At 40.7% G+C, this 19,440-nt stretch overlaps 1 protein-coding gene across 1 annotated transcript in view; it reads right to left on the bottom strand.

Moving 5' to 3' along the window:
• The window catches only part of LOC136872119 (uncharacterized), a 665,288-nt gene that overhangs the window by 41,568 nt on the left and 604,280 nt on the right, over nt 1–19,440 (bottom strand). The window contains exons 12-14 of the mRNA XM_068227340.1: nt 7,039–7,220; nt 4,084–4,248; nt 415–574 (exon numbers count right to left, since the gene is read on the bottom strand). Coding sequence (XP_068083441.1) covers nt 415–574; nt 4,084–4,248; nt 7,039–7,220 — 507 coding nt within the window. The remainder of the gene's footprint in view (nt 1–414; nt 575–4,083; nt 4,249–7,038; nt 7,221–19,440) is intronic.

Genomic DNA, 19,440 nt, shown 5'->3' on the forward strand with positions numbered 1-19,440 from the left:
CGGTGTCGCGTTCCAGATCGTGGATCATCGGCCAACGACATGCGTCTTTCCCTAAATTGCTTGCGCCATACCTTGACTCAACGGACATGCAGTGTCCTCCGCACATTCAGCGCTGTTATAGGCACCGCAGGCAATTGCGTCACGATCCGTTCAGCAGTTTTCATTTTATAGCCTTTCTTTTTGAATTGCCCTTATATTTAAGGCCATTCCTGATAGGATCATCAGTTACCTCTCGAAGTGTGATTTTGTTTGTATTAGTCGGTAAGGATGCGGCAACCTCGCGTAGTCGCGGTGTTCTGTGAAGACGTTCTAAGGATACATACACTGATACACATACGTCTTTCTTCCTACATTCGATTGATCACTAACACACTTTACTGAAATGAGAAAAGTGAAAATAGATCATTATTTTACCTGATGGCTCCAGTATTCTCAGATATCCGCAAACAGCGTCGGTGATAAAGTTATATTGAGCAGAAAAGGCAAAACCTTTCATCGTCCAGCTGTAATGCGCCACGGTGTAAATAATCCGCAGCGGTGACCAGCTGCGTAAACTTACAGGAAGCCATTCTTGCTGAAATAAGAAATTTAACGATACATTCAAATATAATTAAGAGTCATAACATTTGGATATCTCAAATGATGTTATTCATCTGTATTAAAATATGAATACTTATTGGTATCTAAGGACTACACAATTCTTTGGTAATGCTGATGATGATTATAATAATTGTTTAAAGGCACGTAATGGCTAGATCATCGGCCCTTAATGGTACAAGGTGGAGCGAAATGAAAGGATAATTACAACTTCAAAATATATCGACTGTCTAATATCTAAAACGAATGATGATGAAAAAATGATTATGAATCCAATGACTGTGGATCCAGTTCACAATGCGTCATAGTATGAGATGATATTATCTACAAGGTCAAAACTGCAGGTCACCGGCACCTCATAATAGTACTAATCACAAATAATGTAGATGCATGATCCGTCACACATAATGGCACCAGTCACAGGTAACGCAGACCCATGGTGTTCCTCACGTTGGTCTACTAATCACGGGGTGTTCCACACGTATTGAACGTAATCACAGGCCCCGTATACTGATCCTGTTGCTCACATACTGGTACTAACCTTGGCCAATATAGTCCCACGGTGCATTACAAATTATGGTATGTAATACTGATCCATGGTTTTCCTTACATAAAGGCACCAATCACAGGCAATGCACACCCATGGTGCCCTTCATATAGTACCGGTACTACTACTCGTAGGTAACGCAGACCCCTTCTGAATACATGGGAATCAACACAATTCAGCAAGACGCACGGCGGCTCCTCCCGCACTGACGCCTGTTCGTGGTGCCGAGCGCCCGTTCCCCGGCCTCGGTGGAAAGTACACGGTGCTACCACTCACAGACAACGCCCAGACCCATTGCGTTCCTAACGTAATGGTACTAATCACAAGTAATATCATGCTTCCAATTCCATATTGCCTTGGTCACACCCTTCAGTTGCCTCTTACAACAGGCAGGGGATACCGTGGGTGTATTCTTCATCTGCGTCCCCCACTCACAGGGGTTCGATCCCTTTTCTTTACATTATGAAGTCCAGCGTTTAGTTTTTGTTTGACAGTCTATGATTTTATGAATTGGTTCGTGACTAAAAGTAGTGTATGATTGGTACTGACGTTAACCTCCAACACCAGGTATGAGGTACTTCTCTAGGATTTTCCTGAAAAGGATATCGAAGGAAAAACCGAGCGTGTACACGGAGAATCGGTTCCAGAAGTCTCTGTAACAGGAAATAACGCCAAGAAAATAGTGACTGAAGATTGGGGGTCGGGGAATGATGTGTGTGTGAATAGGCCTATATCCACGTTATCCCCTGTTTACCACAACAGGTGAATGAAAGAGAGGAAACTCTGCGACTTTAAACTTAGGAGCGTGGGACCCCAAGCTTCCAGTTGTGTTAGACTCCTCACATATACCTCTTTGCTATATGACCTCTCTTGGCCAATTCTTATTCTCTTCCGACCCTATTGTATTACATTTTCAAGGCCTATGAGAGATATTCACACCCTTCGAGTACTTTCCATTTCTTTTTTCGAAGCCCCATTTTTCTAAGACGGTACGTCGCTGGCCTTCTGACACCAACTTGGCAGGTTCGATCCTGGCTCAGTCCGGTGATATTTGAATGTGCTCAAATACGTCAGACTCGGGTCGGTAGATTTACTGGCACGTACGAAACTCATGCGGGAATAAATTCCGGCACATCAGAGTTTCGATAAACCGTCAAAAGTAGCTAATGTGTCTTAAAAAGAAAGAACATCATTATTTGTCCAAATGTTGAGTTGGAAGCAGGGTTATGAATTCATTTTAGTTTCTCTGACATCATTTCTTCTTCTTCTTCTTCTTCTTCTTCTTCTTCTTCTTCTTCTTCACCTGCGGGGTCACATGTGAGGATTTGACCACGTGTTACAGCCGGCGGTATGTTATCACTATTACGTGTTTCAGTGTTGTGTAATGGCTGATTACGAAGATGAGAGGGTTGGGGCAAACACTAACACCCAGTAATCTACATTTTTACTCATTCTGAAAGAAAACAAGGCATTGGGAACTAGATTCACTGATTAATTTCAATTCGTAATCACTTTTTCATCATCATTCGTTTTAAATCATAGTCAGTGGATGCATTCTAAATTTTTTAATCATTTAATTTAATTCCGCCTCGTAACATTAAGCCAATGACCTAGATATTAGACCCTTTAAACAACGAGCATCAGCATCACTCTACCAAGAAGAATTAACTATACGAAATTAAAACATCTGACCCGGCCTGAATTCGAACTCGAGACCCTCAGAATCAACGGCCTCAACGCTGATAATTAAGCGAAAACATCACTAAGTTGGTGAAATCAAAGAAATGTCAGGTGTCATCGTAAATGGGCGGGGGGGAAATGTGCAGTTTAATTTTGTCGTATTACTTGTAAAAGCAATTTCTTTCTTTTTACTGACTGAGTTCTTTCTGTATCGTAAGTTATGATCTTCATTTCCGTGTTGACGTTTAACCAATAATGTAGAGTTTGAGGGATGTTCCACCATTCATTCCACCATTCCCCCGCTCCACCATGGTGGAACATCCCTCAAACTCTACATTATGAGTTCTTTCTGTGTCATTAAGTGTGCTGCCATTTGTAATGGCCTGGTGTACGAAATCGCATCTCTTTCTAACATGACGAGGTGTAGCAACTTGATTCGTAATAGCCGTCTTTGGCGGAGATTGGCTCAGTGCAGCCTAATTCCAAGAGTTACCTCGCATCCAAAGACAACCATAAAATCGTTATCCTACATGGTATCGTTGGTTCGGCGTTCTTCCCAGCACAACGTCGTAAATTATCGTAATCGGATGTAGTTGCACATGCCACGTAAGTATTTTTTTTTTTTTTGCTTTACGTCGCACCGACACAGATAGGTATTATGGCGACGATGGGACAGGGAAGGTCTAGGAATGGGAAGGAAGCGGCCGTGGCCTTAATTAAGGTACAGCCCCAGCATTTGCCTGGTGTGAAAATGGGAAAGCACGGAAAACCATTTTCAGGGCTGCCAACAGTGGGGTTCGAACCTACTATCTCCCGAATACTGGATACTGGCCGCACTTAAGCGACTGCAGCTATCGAGCTCGGTACCCGGGTAAGTTCTCAAAATGACTTCTATTCGTGTAACTATTGCATACTTTAAGAGAAGGACGACTTCAATCGCAAAATTGGAAAATCAGGATTTCAGCGACAAAATAGGAGACTTGAGTTCTCCAATATTTTATAACATAGGTTCTTGTAGTGAGAAGAATTAACTAAAGATAACTGAACAGGAAAAATACTGAAGTATCGAATTCTGTTAGAGCATTTGAACGGAGGAGAACACCTTGCATTCGCTAACGTGTTAGCTTTCAGTATGTTCTAATATCCTATTGCATTGTGGTGTATGCGTATAGGAGGGTGAATGACATGTTGTACTGTCGTATACTACATATGTTGATGTTGATGACACACATGGTGACATTGGTGTAGGCAGCACATACCTGAAATCCTCCGCATAAGCAGGAAACAGTTTCTCCATGATCTGTCATGATCAGCAGATGATCCATCTGAGATAAAGGCAATAGCTTCGTGACACAGTGACAGCCGCCATCCCCACACATGGTGTGACAGTGAGGATCAGATGTTAGCCTGGCAAGAGAAGTCACCTGAAAATAGAAGACGTGTAGCTTTTTCAAACCGGTTTGGAGTAACAGGTATGATCATGAACTAGAATTGTAAAACACTACATCCTATGTATTATTTACCTAGCAATTAGTCTACAACCACGATTTTTATTGAAATATTCTCCTGTAAATAATGTAGTATAGAAGTCCCAAACCCTTAGAGCTCGGATTTTCGAGTGATCAGCCAAAGAAATAGAACATAAATGATTTGTTCAAACACGTAACTAGGACTTTCAAACATGATACCTTGTAGGTTTGAAAAGGACAAGGAGGATCAGATATCAATTATGAAATACGGAACGTTGACGCCAGTCAGTGAAGGCATGTCAGATAAAATTCATGACATTAGATTCGAGGCTTTGTACGTTTAGCCGCTCTGAATAGCTTTGACCCTCTGAGTTCAAGTTTTTTTTCTTTTTTTGCTAGTTGCTTTACTTCGCACCGACACAGATAGGTCTTATGGCGACGATGGGACAGGGAAGGGCTAGGAGTGGGAAGGAAGCGGCCATGGCCTTAATTAAGGTACAGCCCCAGCATTTACCTGGTGTGAAAATGGGAAACCACGGAGAACCATCTTCAGGGCTGCCGACAGTGGGGTTCGAACCTACTATCTCCCGAATACTAGATACTGGCCGCACTTAAACGACTGCAGCTATCGAGCTCGGTGAGTTCAAGTTTAAGATCCTGGCTCCATCCGGTGGTATTTCAAGGTACTTGGACACACCAGCCTCTTGCCGGTTGATTTTGTAGTATGTGGCACCTCAGTATCTCCAGAAACCGGTAAAAAGTACTTACAGAACGTAAAATCATTTACATTTTTATTACGTTGCCTAGTTCTAGGTATCCAAGCCACCTCCATGCAGGCTATAAGAACCAAAGAGGTCCACCACCTGTGAAGGTGTTTTCTTTATCTCCATCCAACTTGTTCCGCGGGAATTATTAATCCCTGACTTACATTGACAGAAACCACTTTAGATGTGGAAATTCCATTTCATATTTTCTGGAATTCCTAACGATAAATCTGTCTCGTTCTTCCTACTCTATATTGGGAAATACTCGTATATTATGACCTAGGATGTAAAATTAACATGTACTGCTATCAAATTATAATAATTAAAGAACCACCTTTCCAATACACAAAATCCTTATATTTAGGATGAAATCGTTTAATCACAAATTGGACATGTTTCACTCAACTTTGTGAGCATCATCAGCAACAGTTAACATAAATCATTCGTGGGTCAGGGCCCTGATCCGGTGTATATCACAAAATAATGTCTAATAGACATTGATAAAATATATAAATTTAACACTTTAAAATAATCAGTAAGATTATTTATGTCTATTAAAACAAAACATTTTATCATTAAAATTGTTTAAAATGTGAAACGGAATGCATGGCTTAAAAGTTAAAAATAGTATATGGTAATTAGATGTTCTTAAAAATCGTTGTTCAATATATCTACGCTCGATTGCATTAAACTGTTTATGATAAAATCAGTTTTTCATATCCAGAAGAGTTGTTGAGTACCGGGGTTCGAAATCCGACCTTCCCGTGGACTGCTGAGACCGTAGTAGTCCACATCACAGAGCGTGTCTGGGCGGAGGGTGCCGTCTACCTGCTCTGTAACACCAATGTAACGAGCAAATATGTTTCATATTATATTTTTCATATCATAACTGATTTTATCATAAACAGTTTAATGCAATCGAGCGTAGATATATTGAACAACGATTTTTAAGAACATCTAATTACCATATACTATTTTTAACTTTTAAGCCATGCATTCCGTTTCACATTTTAAACAATTTTAATGATATTTTTGTTTTGTTTTAATAGACATAAATAATCTTATTGATTATTTTAAAGTGTTAAATTTATATATTTTATCAATGTCTATTAGACATTCTTTTGTGATATACACCAGGATCAGGGCCCTGACCCACCAATGATTTATGTTAACTATTGCTGATGATGGTCACAAAGTTGAGTGAAACATGTCCAATTAGTGATTAAACGATTTCATCCTAAATATAAGGATTTTGTGTATTGGAAAGGTGGTTCTTTAATTATTATAATTTGATACTCTGAACTCCAATACGGTTGAAAAAATGAGATTTATAAATTGTAATGTACTGCTATGTTTTATTAGTGTATCAATATTTATGTCTACTGTAGATATAACTCTGGGAGACGCGCGGTCTAGGGATAACGAGTCTGCCTAGTACCGGAAGGCCTAGGCTTCGATTCCATGCCAAGTTCGAGGTCCACACGGCCTATGTCAGAACAACTAAGGAGCCATCCGAGGTGAGATAGCAACTCGGGATTACAAAACCAAGGATAACGCCTGAGGGTATTCGTTACGCTGACCATATGTCACCGGCGCACCTTCGTGTTTGTTCGTGTTTGGCCCAGAGCACCGTGGTTTTTTACATCGTTTTATATAGATATAATTTTAAAAATGCTAATCAATTTATTTTCCAAGTGTTTTATCTGTCATGACAATTAAGACCTTTCAATTTTTTCAAATTTGCTTCACGTCGCGCCGACACAGATAGGTCTTACGACGACAGTGCTACACCAAAGGCCCATGAGTGCCAAAGAAGTGATCGTGACCCTAATTAAGATACAGCCTGGTGTGAAAATGGGAAACAACGGAAAACCATCTTCAGGGCTGCCAACAGTGGGGTTCGAACCCACTATTACCCAAATGCTGCGCGGCTCAACTATAGGCTACAAATCGAACTACAAATCAGTTTACAGGTACTTACTGTGATGGTGACACTCTGGTTTGCCGCAGGAATGAATCTCTGCGAACAACGAAGAGCGCCTTCAATATTCCAGAAGAGTTGTTGAGTACCGGGGTTCGAAATCCGACCTTCCCGTGGACTGCTGAGACCGTAGTAGTCCACATCACAGAGCGTGTCTGGGCGGAGAGTGCCGTCTACCTGCTCTGTAACACCAATGTAACGAGCAAATGTCTTGCATATTACTGTTATTTATCGCAAATAATAATAATAATATGAACACTAATATTGACAAGCGAGTAATAATTTTATTTATCGATTTTACTTTCACTTCAATTATTTCACTGTTTAGATAATTCATAAATTAATGACATAAAGAACAAGATGAAGAATACGAATAAGAAGTAGAAGATAACTGCTTCTTCTAGACCGTGGTGGAGTAGCGGATGTGAATTGTGTCGCTCATATCACCTTCTACCTGTTTTACGGTAAGATGCCCTTCCTGGCATCTACCCCAAAGTGAATTTCTGCGCCGGTTTGTCATCTGTTGTGATAGAAATAAGTAGTATAAGTGCACAGTTCGGCGGCCGCCACCGCCGCATGCCCACCACAGAAGCCACCACCGCTACACGCTCTCGGGAGAAGTCTTTTCCTCACGTTGGCTAAGAGCACGACCCTAACCTACATTCGCTATCTTGGAGGGCCTTAACCTAACTTTTTATGCGTAAGAGAGCTAGCCTAACCTCATAGAGGGCCTAAACTCAGTTTCACGGCCGGCTGCCTTCCTGACGCCTAAGAGAGTGAGCTTAACCTTACATCTGCTATCTTGGAGGGGCTTAACCTAACTGTTGACGCACAAGACAGCAAGCCTAACCTCATGGAGGAATTTAACCTTATTTTCACATCCGGATGCCCTTCCCGACGTCAATTGCACAGGATGGCGTATATACATGACTCCTTATGAGACGCCTTAAGGGTGCTTGCGCAAGATGGTGGCTGCAAGATAGCTGCTATATATAGGCTCTTATGAGACTCCCTTGGGATGCTTGCGCAAGATGGCGGCTATACATGGCTCCTTATGAGACGCCTTAAGGGCGCTTGCGCAATATGGCGGCTGCTCTTATGAGACGGCTTAAGGGTGCTTGCACAAGATTGCTTGAGACACCCTAAGGATGCTTGCGCAAGATGGCGGATACAAGATGGCGACTATACACAGCTCCTCATGAGACGCATTAAGGGTGCTTGCACAAGATGGCTTGAGACACCCTAAGGATGCTTGCGCAATATGGCGGACACAAGATGGCGGCTATACACGGCTCCTTTCGAGACACCATAAAAGTGCTTGCGCAAGTTGACTGCTGCTCTTATCAAGAAAGCTAGCTTAGAGGCTAACGTACCGTGCTGGTTAGATTCATTAAATTTGGGGCTTAAATGCAAAGTGTAAAATATTTCGAAAATTGTGCGTCGTAGAGCAAAATGGACGAAATTTTACTGCCTATTGCGTGGGTTCGCAGTACCAGGAAAATGATAGTAAAAGAAAAAAGTAGTCTAATGATGAAATCAACGGTTCGGTTCCTACTTAGGCCCTTTGGCATTGACAGCTATCTAATTCTACAAGATGACGGCTATACACGGCTCCTTATGAGACACCTTAAGGGTGCTTGCACAAGATGGCTGCTGCTTATATGAGACGCCCTAGGGATGCTTGCGCAAGATGGCGGACACAAAATGGCGGCTATACATAGCTTCTTATGAGACTGCGTAAGGGTGCTTGCAGAAGATGACTGCTGCTCTGATGAGACGCCCTAGGGATGCTTGCGCAAGATGGCAGCGACAAGATGGCGGCTATACACAGCTCCTTAGGAGACGGCCTAGGGGTGCTCGCACAAGATGGCGGCGCTTCTTATTAAGAAAGCTAGCTTAGAGGCTAATGCGCAAGATGGCGGCTGATATTATGCATGCGGTAGAGGGCAATTTGAAATTCCACGTGCTCTTCAAAGCTACGTTCTTTTTGACAAGCTGTCATCTTTAATCAACAGAGCACCGTGCTGCTATCTTTATCGTAGTAGTGGGCAATTTCCACATGACAGCTGTCATCCGCCATCTTGCATCGCTAACCTTAGTGGTGCCCTCTTTAGCTACTTACCTTTGAAATGTGGTGGTGGACAATTTGAAAAATTCCACATGCTTTTTGACAGCAACCATCGTTAATCAACAGAGCATCGTTCTGCCATCCTTTTCGTAGTAGCGGGCAATTTAAAAAATTCTAAAAAGCTGTCATCCGCCATCTTTAATTAACAGAGCACCATGCTGCCATCTTTAGCTACATACCTATGATATATGGTGGCGGGTAATTTGAAAAAAATCCGTTCGCTATCATCAACTTTAATGCATACGTGAACCTAACCTCTCATCTACCATCTTGAAGGAGACTATCCTTAGTTTACGACAAGATGCTCTTCCCGACACTGATTAGCACTTAGAGGGTACTACACAAGATGGTGGCTGCTGTTATGACCTTCTCCTCTGTTAAGGTACAAGTTCAAACATGCATCGCGAAGGCTAGAGTAAGCACGTACTGCGGTGATGACGTTATCGTACATGTTTAGAATTGATCGTTTTTTCAAGACTAAGGAGGCAAAGGCATGCAATAAGTATGCATCATGAGAGCAAGAGTGTGCATATGCTGCAGCGATGATGTCATCATAGTTGTGCTCGTTTAGATTTGAAATAGGGTTTTCCATGACGTACATTTATCTTCTGCTAACAGGTTCTTCTTTAAATCTGCTAGACACTTGTTACTCGCAACTTCGATGATGCGAATAGCTTAGCGATTAAGAGTAAACTAACACAAAAGCGTATAACCAAGGTAACAACAGTGAGGTTTAACCCCGTCAGGAAGGCAGCAGTGAGGTTAGCGATGTTCTGTTCTTGGATATTAAGTTCCACGCTACGACATGCATAAGGTGGCAGCCTTGAGGTTTAGCGCCGTAAAGATGGCAGCAGTGAGGTTAGCGATGCTCTATTGTCCTTAAAAGTGAGGTTAGGATCCGTCAAGATGACAGCCGTCAAAAAGCACGTGGCTTTGTTTACCAACAAGAGCACGTGGTCGTGACGTTACGGTCACGTAATATGCTACGTCAGCTTGCGAAGTTCGACATCCACGCCTATGTAGTTAATACTCTGTTATGTTCACAAGATTTTTACAGATAGTTATTCTTTATGCTTGAAGTTTGTGCACATACGTTATGTTAAGATAGCAGCACACATACCCTATTTCTCTGTACATTTGCAAAGAGTGTGGAAAAGCATTTTCCAGAAGCTATCACAAGAGACGTCATGAGATATCATGTAGGACAATGTTTCAATGCATACATTGTAGAAGAGAGTTCAAGAACGCATACAACGCAAAACGTCATGAAGCCGCGTGTAATGTAGCTTCATCAGGAACAAAATACAAAGAGCTCAACCGCATTCAATCGAGCATTGATTTATTTTTAAAAAGTACACCTCTGCGAAAGATTTTTAATTCTCCCTTGTTGTCTAGGCCTGCTACAAGTTCTGTTACTAAGCACAAACTTCAAGATAAAGAGAGGCAAGATCATGATTATGATAATAAGGATAATGATGTTGATCAAAACAGTAGTAAAGGGAAAGTAGTAGAAGAAGAAGATCTCAATGTTTTATTGCCATTAGAGCTTGATGATTTTACTTCATTTCCTAAGCCTACTACACGTTCTGTCGCAGTGCAAACATTTCAAGAAGAGATGGAAGGTAAGGAAGAAGAAAATTTCAACGCTTCATTGCTATCGAAACAAGTTAAGTTTGTACCTAGAAACGCTATTGCTGAAGCACGTATTACATCGAAACAAGTCCCTACACATCAACTGTCTGCATATAGACTCAACGTTCACAACAAGCCTCTGTTACCCTATGTAGATATAAGCTACTGTAAAGACCCCAAAGTACTGGTAAAACGTTTACAACTGCTAAGAGCCTATCATGATGCTGGTTACACACAGTACAAAGCAGATATTTTTGAAATAGAGCATGAATTACGTAGTGTAGGTATTATTAAGTAATAGCTCCCTCTCTCGACAGTACAACAGCTTAAACACCTTCCTACAATTCCAGCGCTTACTCTCAGTTAAGTCATCCATCTGTAGTATATAGTCGATCGAGTAGCTATATTCGTAAATATTATTTTCCAACATTCTCCCTTCCTTAGGGTGTTAACTCCGCCTCTAGATGTAGAGCCGGTCTCAATCCCGGATAAAGAGAGGAGAAACACCCCAGCCCTTTAGCCCCTTAGCCATTTTTCCCGTTAGCCCTATAGCCTATTAGCCTATTAGCCCTTTAGTCCTACAAGGAATGTGCGGCAATCTGATCTTCTTAGAACAAAGGTATCCCTGACATGTTCTAAACACATTTTGTGTCGAGTGCAGTGTTCAATTCTAGTCTTGTTATTACTTATTTAGTGATCTGAACACATCAAACAATGTTCTAAACGCATGTTGAAATTAACGACATCGAGTACAGTGTTCGATTCTAGTTTTGTTATGTTTCATTAACTTCGTTTATAATCAGCACATCTAAACCAGCACAACTATGATGACATCATCGCTGCAGCACATGCACACTCTTGCTCTCATGATGCATACTTATTGCATTCCTTTGCCTCCTTACTCTTGAGAAAACGATCAATTCTAAACATGTACGATAACGTCATCACCGCAGCACGTGCTTACTCTAGCCTTCGCGATGCACGTTTGAACTTGTACCTTAACAGAGGAGAAGGTCATAACAGCAGCCACCAACTTGTGTAGTACCCTCTAAGTGCTAATCAGCGTCGGGAAGGGCATCTTGTCGTAAACTAAGGATAGTCTCCTTCAAGATGGTAGATGAGAGGTTAGGTTCACGTATGCATTAAAGTTGATGATAGCGAACGGATTTTTTTCAAATCGGCGCCACAACATTTCTAAGGTAGTAGCTAAAGATGGCAGCACGGTGCTGTGTTGATTAAAGATGGTTGCTGTCAAAAAGCATGTGGAATTTTTCAAATTGTCCACCACCACATTTCAAAGGTAAGTAGCTAAAGAGGGTAGCACTAAGGTTAGCGATGCAAAATGGCGGATGACAGCTGTCATGTGGAAATTGCCCACTACTACGATAAAGATAGCAGCACGGTGCTCTGTTGATTAAATATGACAGCTTGTCAGAAAGAACGTAGCTTTGAAGAGCACGTAGAATTTCAAATTGTCCTCTACCGCATGCATAACATCAGCCGCCATCTTGCGCAGTAGCCTCTAAGCTAGCTTTCTTCATAAGACCGGTCGCCATCTTGTGCGAGCACCCCTAGGCCGTCTCCTAAGGAGCTGTGCATAGCCGCCATCTTGTCGCTGCCATCTTGCGCAAGCATCCCTAGGGAGTCTCATAAAAGCAGCAGCCGTCTTGTGCAAGCACCCTTAAGGTATCTCATAAGCAGCCGTTTATAGCCGTCATCTTGTAGAAGATAGCTGTCAATGCCAAAGGGTGTAAGCAGGAACCGAACCGTTGATCTCATCATCAGACTACGTTTTTCTTTTACTATCATGTTCCTGATACTGCGAACCTACGCAATAGGCAGCAAAATGTCGTCCGTTTTGTTCTACGACGCACCGTTGTCGAGATATTTAACATTTTGCATTTAAGGCCGAAATTTAATGAATCTAACCAGCACGGTACGTTATCCTCTAAGCTAGCTTTCTTGATAAGAGCAGCAGTCAACTTGCGCAAGCACCCTTATGGTGTCTCAAAAGGAGCCGTGTATAGCCGCCATCTTGTGTCCGCCGTCTTGCGCAAGCATCCCTAGGATGTCTCAAGACATCTTGTGCAAGCACCCTTAAGCCGTCTCATAAGAGCAGCCGCCGTCTTGCGCAAGCATCCCAAGGGATTCTCATAAGAGCCTGTGTATAGCAGCCAACTTGCAGCCACCATCTTGCGCAGCACACATAAGGCGTCTCATAAGGAGTCATGTATATACGCCATCCTGTGCAATTGACGTCGGGAAGGGCATCCGGCTGTAAAACTGAGGTTAAGCTCCTCCATGAGGTTAGGCTTGCTGTCTTGTGCGTTAAAAGTTAGGTTAAGCCCCTCTAAGATAGCGGATGTGAGGTTAGGCGGTGTCTCATAAGGAGCCATGTATAGCCGCGATATTGTGCAGTTGGCGTCGGGAAGGGCATCCAGCCGTAAAACTGAGGTTAGGCCCTTCCATGAGGTTAGGCTTGCTGTTTTGTGCGTCAAAAGTTAGGTTAAGACCCTCCAAGATAGCAGATGTAAGGTTAAGCTCACTCTCTTAGGCGACTGGAAGGACATCCGGCTGTATAACTGAGGTTAGTCCCTTCCATGAGGTTAGGATAGCTCTCTTGCGTATAAAATGTTAGGTTAGGCCTCTCTAAGATGGCGGATGTGAGGTTAGAGTCGTGCTCTTAGCCAGCGTGAGGAGGAGGCCTCTCCCGAGAGCGTGTGGCGGTGGTGGCGGTGGAGGCATCTGCGTCGGGCATGCGGCGGTGGCGGCCGCCGAACTGTCCACTTATACTACTGAAGTACTTGAAGAGGCTTATGAATAATCCACAGCCTGTTTTCAGTCATTCGACCGGGTCAGGAATGGAATGATTGAAGCCACCATCTAGCGGCGAGGATATGAATTGTACCGGCTGAGGAAGCTTGTCGCACTCACCTGGGGCAATGATTAATGACTATCATATGAAATGAAATTATATTGGCGAGTGTTTCTGGAATGAAATATGACAGGGAAAACTGGAGTACCCGGAGAAAAACCTGTCCCACCTCCGCATTTTCTAGCACAAGTCTCACATGGAGTGACCGCGATTTGAAGCACTTTCATCTTGTTAGCTGTACGAAGCACATCTTTACAGACTCTAAAATTACTGCCGGCGTCTTGATTGGGCCTAACCGCACTGTTGCCATCTTAACGACGTAGAGGGCGCGGAATTTAAACAACAGTTAAGATAACAGCGGCTATCTTGTCAGCACATTACTCGGCCGCTTCCTTCCCTCTTCCTTGACTATCTCTTCTAATCTTCATACTAACCTGCATAAGATTTATAAGATAGGTTAAACGCTTTTGTATTAGTTTACTACATTTTTGTCTTACTCGTTAGTTTACTGTTAATCGTTAAGCTGTTCACATCGTAGAAGTAGAGAGTATCAAGTGTCTAGTAGATATAACTTGTATCTTTCAAAGGAGAATCTGTTATCAGAAGATGAAGTCCGTCATGGAAAAACCAATTTCTACCTATATACCTATGCAAAGAGCGTGGAAAAACAGTTTCCCGAGGCTATCACAAGAGACGTCATGAGATATCCTGTAGAACCCTTTTTCAATGCAAACATTGTAGAAGAGAGTTCAAGAACGCATACAACGCTCAATGTCACGAAGCTGCGTGTAATGTAGCTTCTTCGAGAAGAAAATACAAAGAGCTCAACCATAGTCAAGCAAACACTCATTTATTTTTTTATAAATACACCTCTGCGAGACTTTTTTTAATTCTCCCTTGTTGTCTAGGCCTACTACATGTTCTACTAAGCACACATCTATCTATCTATATATATATATATATATATATATATATATATAAAAGCAAGTCGGTCGGGAGCGATGTATATATAAATATTTAAGAATGAAAAAAAGACGTGAATTAATGAGGCACTTCCAGAAATCTCAGAAATTTGAAACTTGGTACGGGAGAAGCTGATGACCTCAGGATCCCTACAAACATCGAAAATTCTCAAAATTCCCTCAAGGGCGCTCGTTGGGGGGCCTCGAATTTTGGGCTCAGCATAAGAATGCAGTCGTATAATTTATCCAAAACGGGCTTAAACATTTTCGGGAATTTCGTCATTTTTATCCCCGTACCCCCAAATCAAGATGGCGCACAACCTGCCAGACGAGATAGAAAATTAAAATTTGGTGAAATTATAGCATTTCATACGAGCACCTATTTATATCGCTAAATGTGGCCTGAAAGTGCGTCTTATCGTACAATCCTTTTTTCGATTTGATGTACTGTTTAGCGGCAGTTATTCTGTAAATGAAGGTAAACATCCATATATTTCCGTATGACGACTATATTCTTTCATTGACGTCGATTTATAGCGATCTTGAAAGGGTTTGTCTGCCATTGTTATTAAATACTTTGCAAATCGATAGTGACTGTCAGAAGGAGGGCGTCTGCTATTGTATTCACTCCTCCCCACATCGAATTTGACAAGCAGTAAGAATGGGGTCGTCCTCCATCTCCTGTGCACTATTTTAATGCATAATTCGCTTCTCGGTTCGATTAGCAGAAGACAAGGGAGCGTGAATTTTTTCAAATCTATTTTACCCGATCCTGTTTGTCAGTACGTAAGGGTGTCTTCCATTATAAGCAAATTTACCCATCTAAAATGTGACTGACGTTAGCCATAGGGCCTGCTATTATAATGGAAACTCACCAACTCGGTGTGACTGGCAGTAAGCTGACTGGCATTAGAAAATGCGTCTGCCATTATAATGATAAGAACGCAACTCACTTTTGACTGGCAGTAAGGAAGGTCCTTGCAAATATAATAAAAGTTCCTCAACTGTAATCTATCTGAAAGTAGGAAATGGGATCTGCCATTGTAATGAAACCTCCCCAAATTGATTTTTTCCTCGCACTAGGCAATGGAGCCTGGCGTTAAATTAATATTACCAACTTCTTTGTGAATTGCAGTAGACAAGTGGGCTTGCCATTATCATTACAATTCCGCAAATCACACTTTCATTGGAAACAGCGTCTGTGGATTTCACAATGCTGTTTCGCGGATAAAGCCAAGACACACCCAATTTAAAAATCTATTCACTTCATGTGCAGTAATTTACTTCGATATCCGTATACGTTGTAGAGTACCGTAGCGAAGCACGGGTACATTTGCTAGTTTCGAGATAAAGAGAGGCAAGATGATGATGATGATGATGATGATGATGATAATCAGGATGCTGAAAATAATAGTAATAACAAAGGAAAAAGCGAAGAACAACAAGAAGAAGAAGAAGAAGATCTCAGTATTTCTTTGCCATTAGAGATTTATGATTTTATTTCATTTTTTAAGCGTACTACACGTTCTATCGCCGCGCAAACATCTTATGAAGAGATGCAAGATGAAGTAGAAGAAAATTTCAACGCTTCATTGCTACCGAAACAAGTTAAGATTGAACCTGGAAACGCTACTGCTGACGCACGTATTACATCAAAACAAGTCCCTACACATCAACTGTCTGCATATAGCCTTAAAGTTCACAACAAGCGCCCGTTACCCTATGTAGACCCCAACGTACTCGTAAAACGTTTGCAACTGCTAAGAGCCTATCGAGATGCAGGTTACACAGAGTATAAAGCAGATATTTTTGAAATAGAGCAAGAATTACGTAGTGTGGGTATTATTGAGTGATAGCTCTTCAAAGTGAAGCTCTCTTTCTCTCGACAGTACAACAGCCTAAACTCGTCCCTACATTCCCAGCCCTCACCTTCACCTAAGTCATCCTTCTGTTCTGTAGTTTATAGCGGATCGAGTAGCTATATTGGTACAGATTATTTTCCAACATTCTCCCTTCCATTGGCTGTTTTCTTCGCCTCTAGATATACAGCCGGTCTCAAGCCCGGATAAACAGAAGAGAGGCACCGTAAATACTACAAAAATGTAAGCCTTATTGGCCTTTAGCGCTTTTAAACATTAGCCCTTTAGCCCATTTGCCCGTTATCCATTTATCCCTTTAACCCATTGGCCTTTTGGATCTTTAGCCCATTAGCCCCTTAGCCCTTTAGCCCATTATCCATTTATCCCAACGAGGAGGGCGCGTGAGGAGGAGGAAGAGTCCTTTCGTCCTTTCGTCCTTTTGCCCTTCTGACAAGATGTGACCGCTGGGTTCCACTCCCTATCATGTGCGTGTAGCACGAATGTTTTTCACTCAATGCTTCATAAAACTTGTCAACTTCCACCTCATCTGCACCTTCACATGGTGAATACACTGAGGAAATTCTCGTCCTAATTCCTCCAACTGCTAAATCTACCCACATCATTCGCTCATTTACGTGCCTAACAGAAATTATATTGCGTACAGTGGTATTCCTGATAAACATCTCTACCCCATACTCTAACACCCGTCAAGTACACTTTATAATCCACTATGTCTTCCTCGTCATCTCCCCTTACCCGAATATCACCTACAACTAGCACATCCAGATGCATCCTCTTTGCTGACTCAGCCAGTTCCACATTCTTTCTTCCATAAGCCACATTACAAAGGTAATTATTTGAACGTAGATAATTAACTGATTTTATAGTAATATTATCTCCAAATGAAACAAAAAGATTGTTTTCGTTATTTATTTTAAAATAAATCCAGTGAGTGCCAACATGATCAGAAGAATCTAAGTTAACAATTCCTGATTCAAATCTTTTTGGTTTAGATGGTAATTCATCAACCACAAAAACATTTCTAAAATATGTTATCTTTAATTCATTAACTATTCTTCTAAATTAAAATTACTCAAAATTATCTTTTCAATTTCTTTTACAAGTTTGTCTTCTGACTCCACTAACTTTCGTTTCTATTTCCATATTATGCCTTCTTTGATCAGCTAGTTCAGCGTCATTTTTGTTTATTATGAACAGAAGTTGCAATTCCTGCTGCTCCACCAGCTAATGCTCCAAGAGTACCTAATGCAGCAATTAAAATTGGTAAAAATCCTCCTTCGTGTTTTATTAATCCAGAAGCTCCTTTTTTAGATAATCGTATATTTGTTTTACAATTAGAATAGCCAATTTACAATTAGAATAGCCAATGTTAATAACAAACTTCCACCTTTTAAAATATTTTGTTGATTTCTGGTTCTTTTGTGTATTAGTTAAGTATGTATCTAAAAATATTCTTTTTTAAACCTCCGTTTGAGAGTTTTATTTTAACAGCTTTTGGTTTTTCATCCCCTTTTGGACAAATATTATAATTAATACTAAATCTTTTCATTTATTAAAGGAAAATATTAATATATAAAGGCACCAAATTTTTTTATCTGTTTCAATACCCATTCCTAATTTTCATTTCCGAACATAATTCCAGTTACAGCTGTTGCTGCTAATCTTTCTTTAAAATCTGCATCTTTACTAAATATTTTTCCTTTAGCAGCTCCTTGCAATGTTTTATCAGTTTCATATCTATGTTCTAAATGTTTGTAATCTCAGTAAGCAATATCATGTTGTTTACAAACTTCATCTAATTGATTTATTCCTTTAGCTCTTCTAACTAATCTTTCATCACATTTAGTAAATGGAACGCAGTACGAATATCCTGGCAAATGCATTTCAGGCATAGGTAAGTTATTTAAAGCCGAATTAACTAATCATTTTCCATGTTTTCTGATTTCCGGAAAGTATGAGGAATGGTATTTAAAAATTTAATTAGGATTCTTTAGGATTATTAATAATAAAATAATTAAATTTACTCATCTTCATCTTTGTTATTCCACCTTTCTCTTTATGATACGACTCATTTCCGGCATTTTTTCACCGTGAAGTCTCTAACAATATTCATCCAAACATATCCAACTGGTGCTTCTGAATATCTTTTAACAAAACCAAATCCAGATTTATGAGGAGTGGATAGAAGTGCAGATCTTTGCATTCCATTTGTTTATCCTGAGCGCCATATATCACTTATCAAGTAATTATAATTTTTACCCACACTACTTTTAGGTTTGGCATTATTCGGATCATCATGTTGATGCATTGCGTTTGTAATTTTTAAAGTTGTTTCATATGCAGTTTTGTCTTCATTAGTCATCACCGTTTGGTACATCATATGATGTTAAAAGTAACATTAAGCCTTTTGTGGCTTTAAAATTATTACCTTTAATTATAATATCATCATTTGAAATTCAACTTTTGAACCGCCTATAAAATAATTATGGAAATCCTCATCATGTATTAACTCAAACTTAGGATCACTCATTAAAGTGTTTATTTTAAAATTATTGGTCCTAAGTGTGTAGTAGAATAATCAGTTATTTCTTTTTGAAGTTCTGATTCTGATTTTCTTCTGACTTTCCTTGTTGATTTTAAAGTTTCCTTTTTTCTTATTACTAACATCCGATCCATCTATAAGAACGAAATCGTCAGAACTAGAAGGAAAATCGTCTTCATACTCATTTCTATACGGAATTAATTGTTTTTCAACTTCCCTGTTTTCTTCTATAGCTTTAATAACATTTTCACCAATATTCTTCTTAAGGCGCCTTCTCCTAGTAGAGGTTGGGGGTCCACATAGCCAGCTCCGAACGTGATGTAGCAGCATGGAAAGCATCTTCTGAAGTGTAGTTGTTTACGTATGTCCTTCAATTCGAACTT

The sequence above is a fragment of the Anabrus simplex genome, chromosome 4 (assembly GCF_040414725.1).
Source record: "Anabrus simplex isolate iqAnaSimp1 chromosome 4, ASM4041472v1, whole genome shotgun sequence".
In the NCBI taxonomy this organism is placed as follows: domain Eukaryota; kingdom Metazoa; phylum Arthropoda; class Insecta; order Orthoptera; family Tettigoniidae; genus Anabrus; species Anabrus simplex.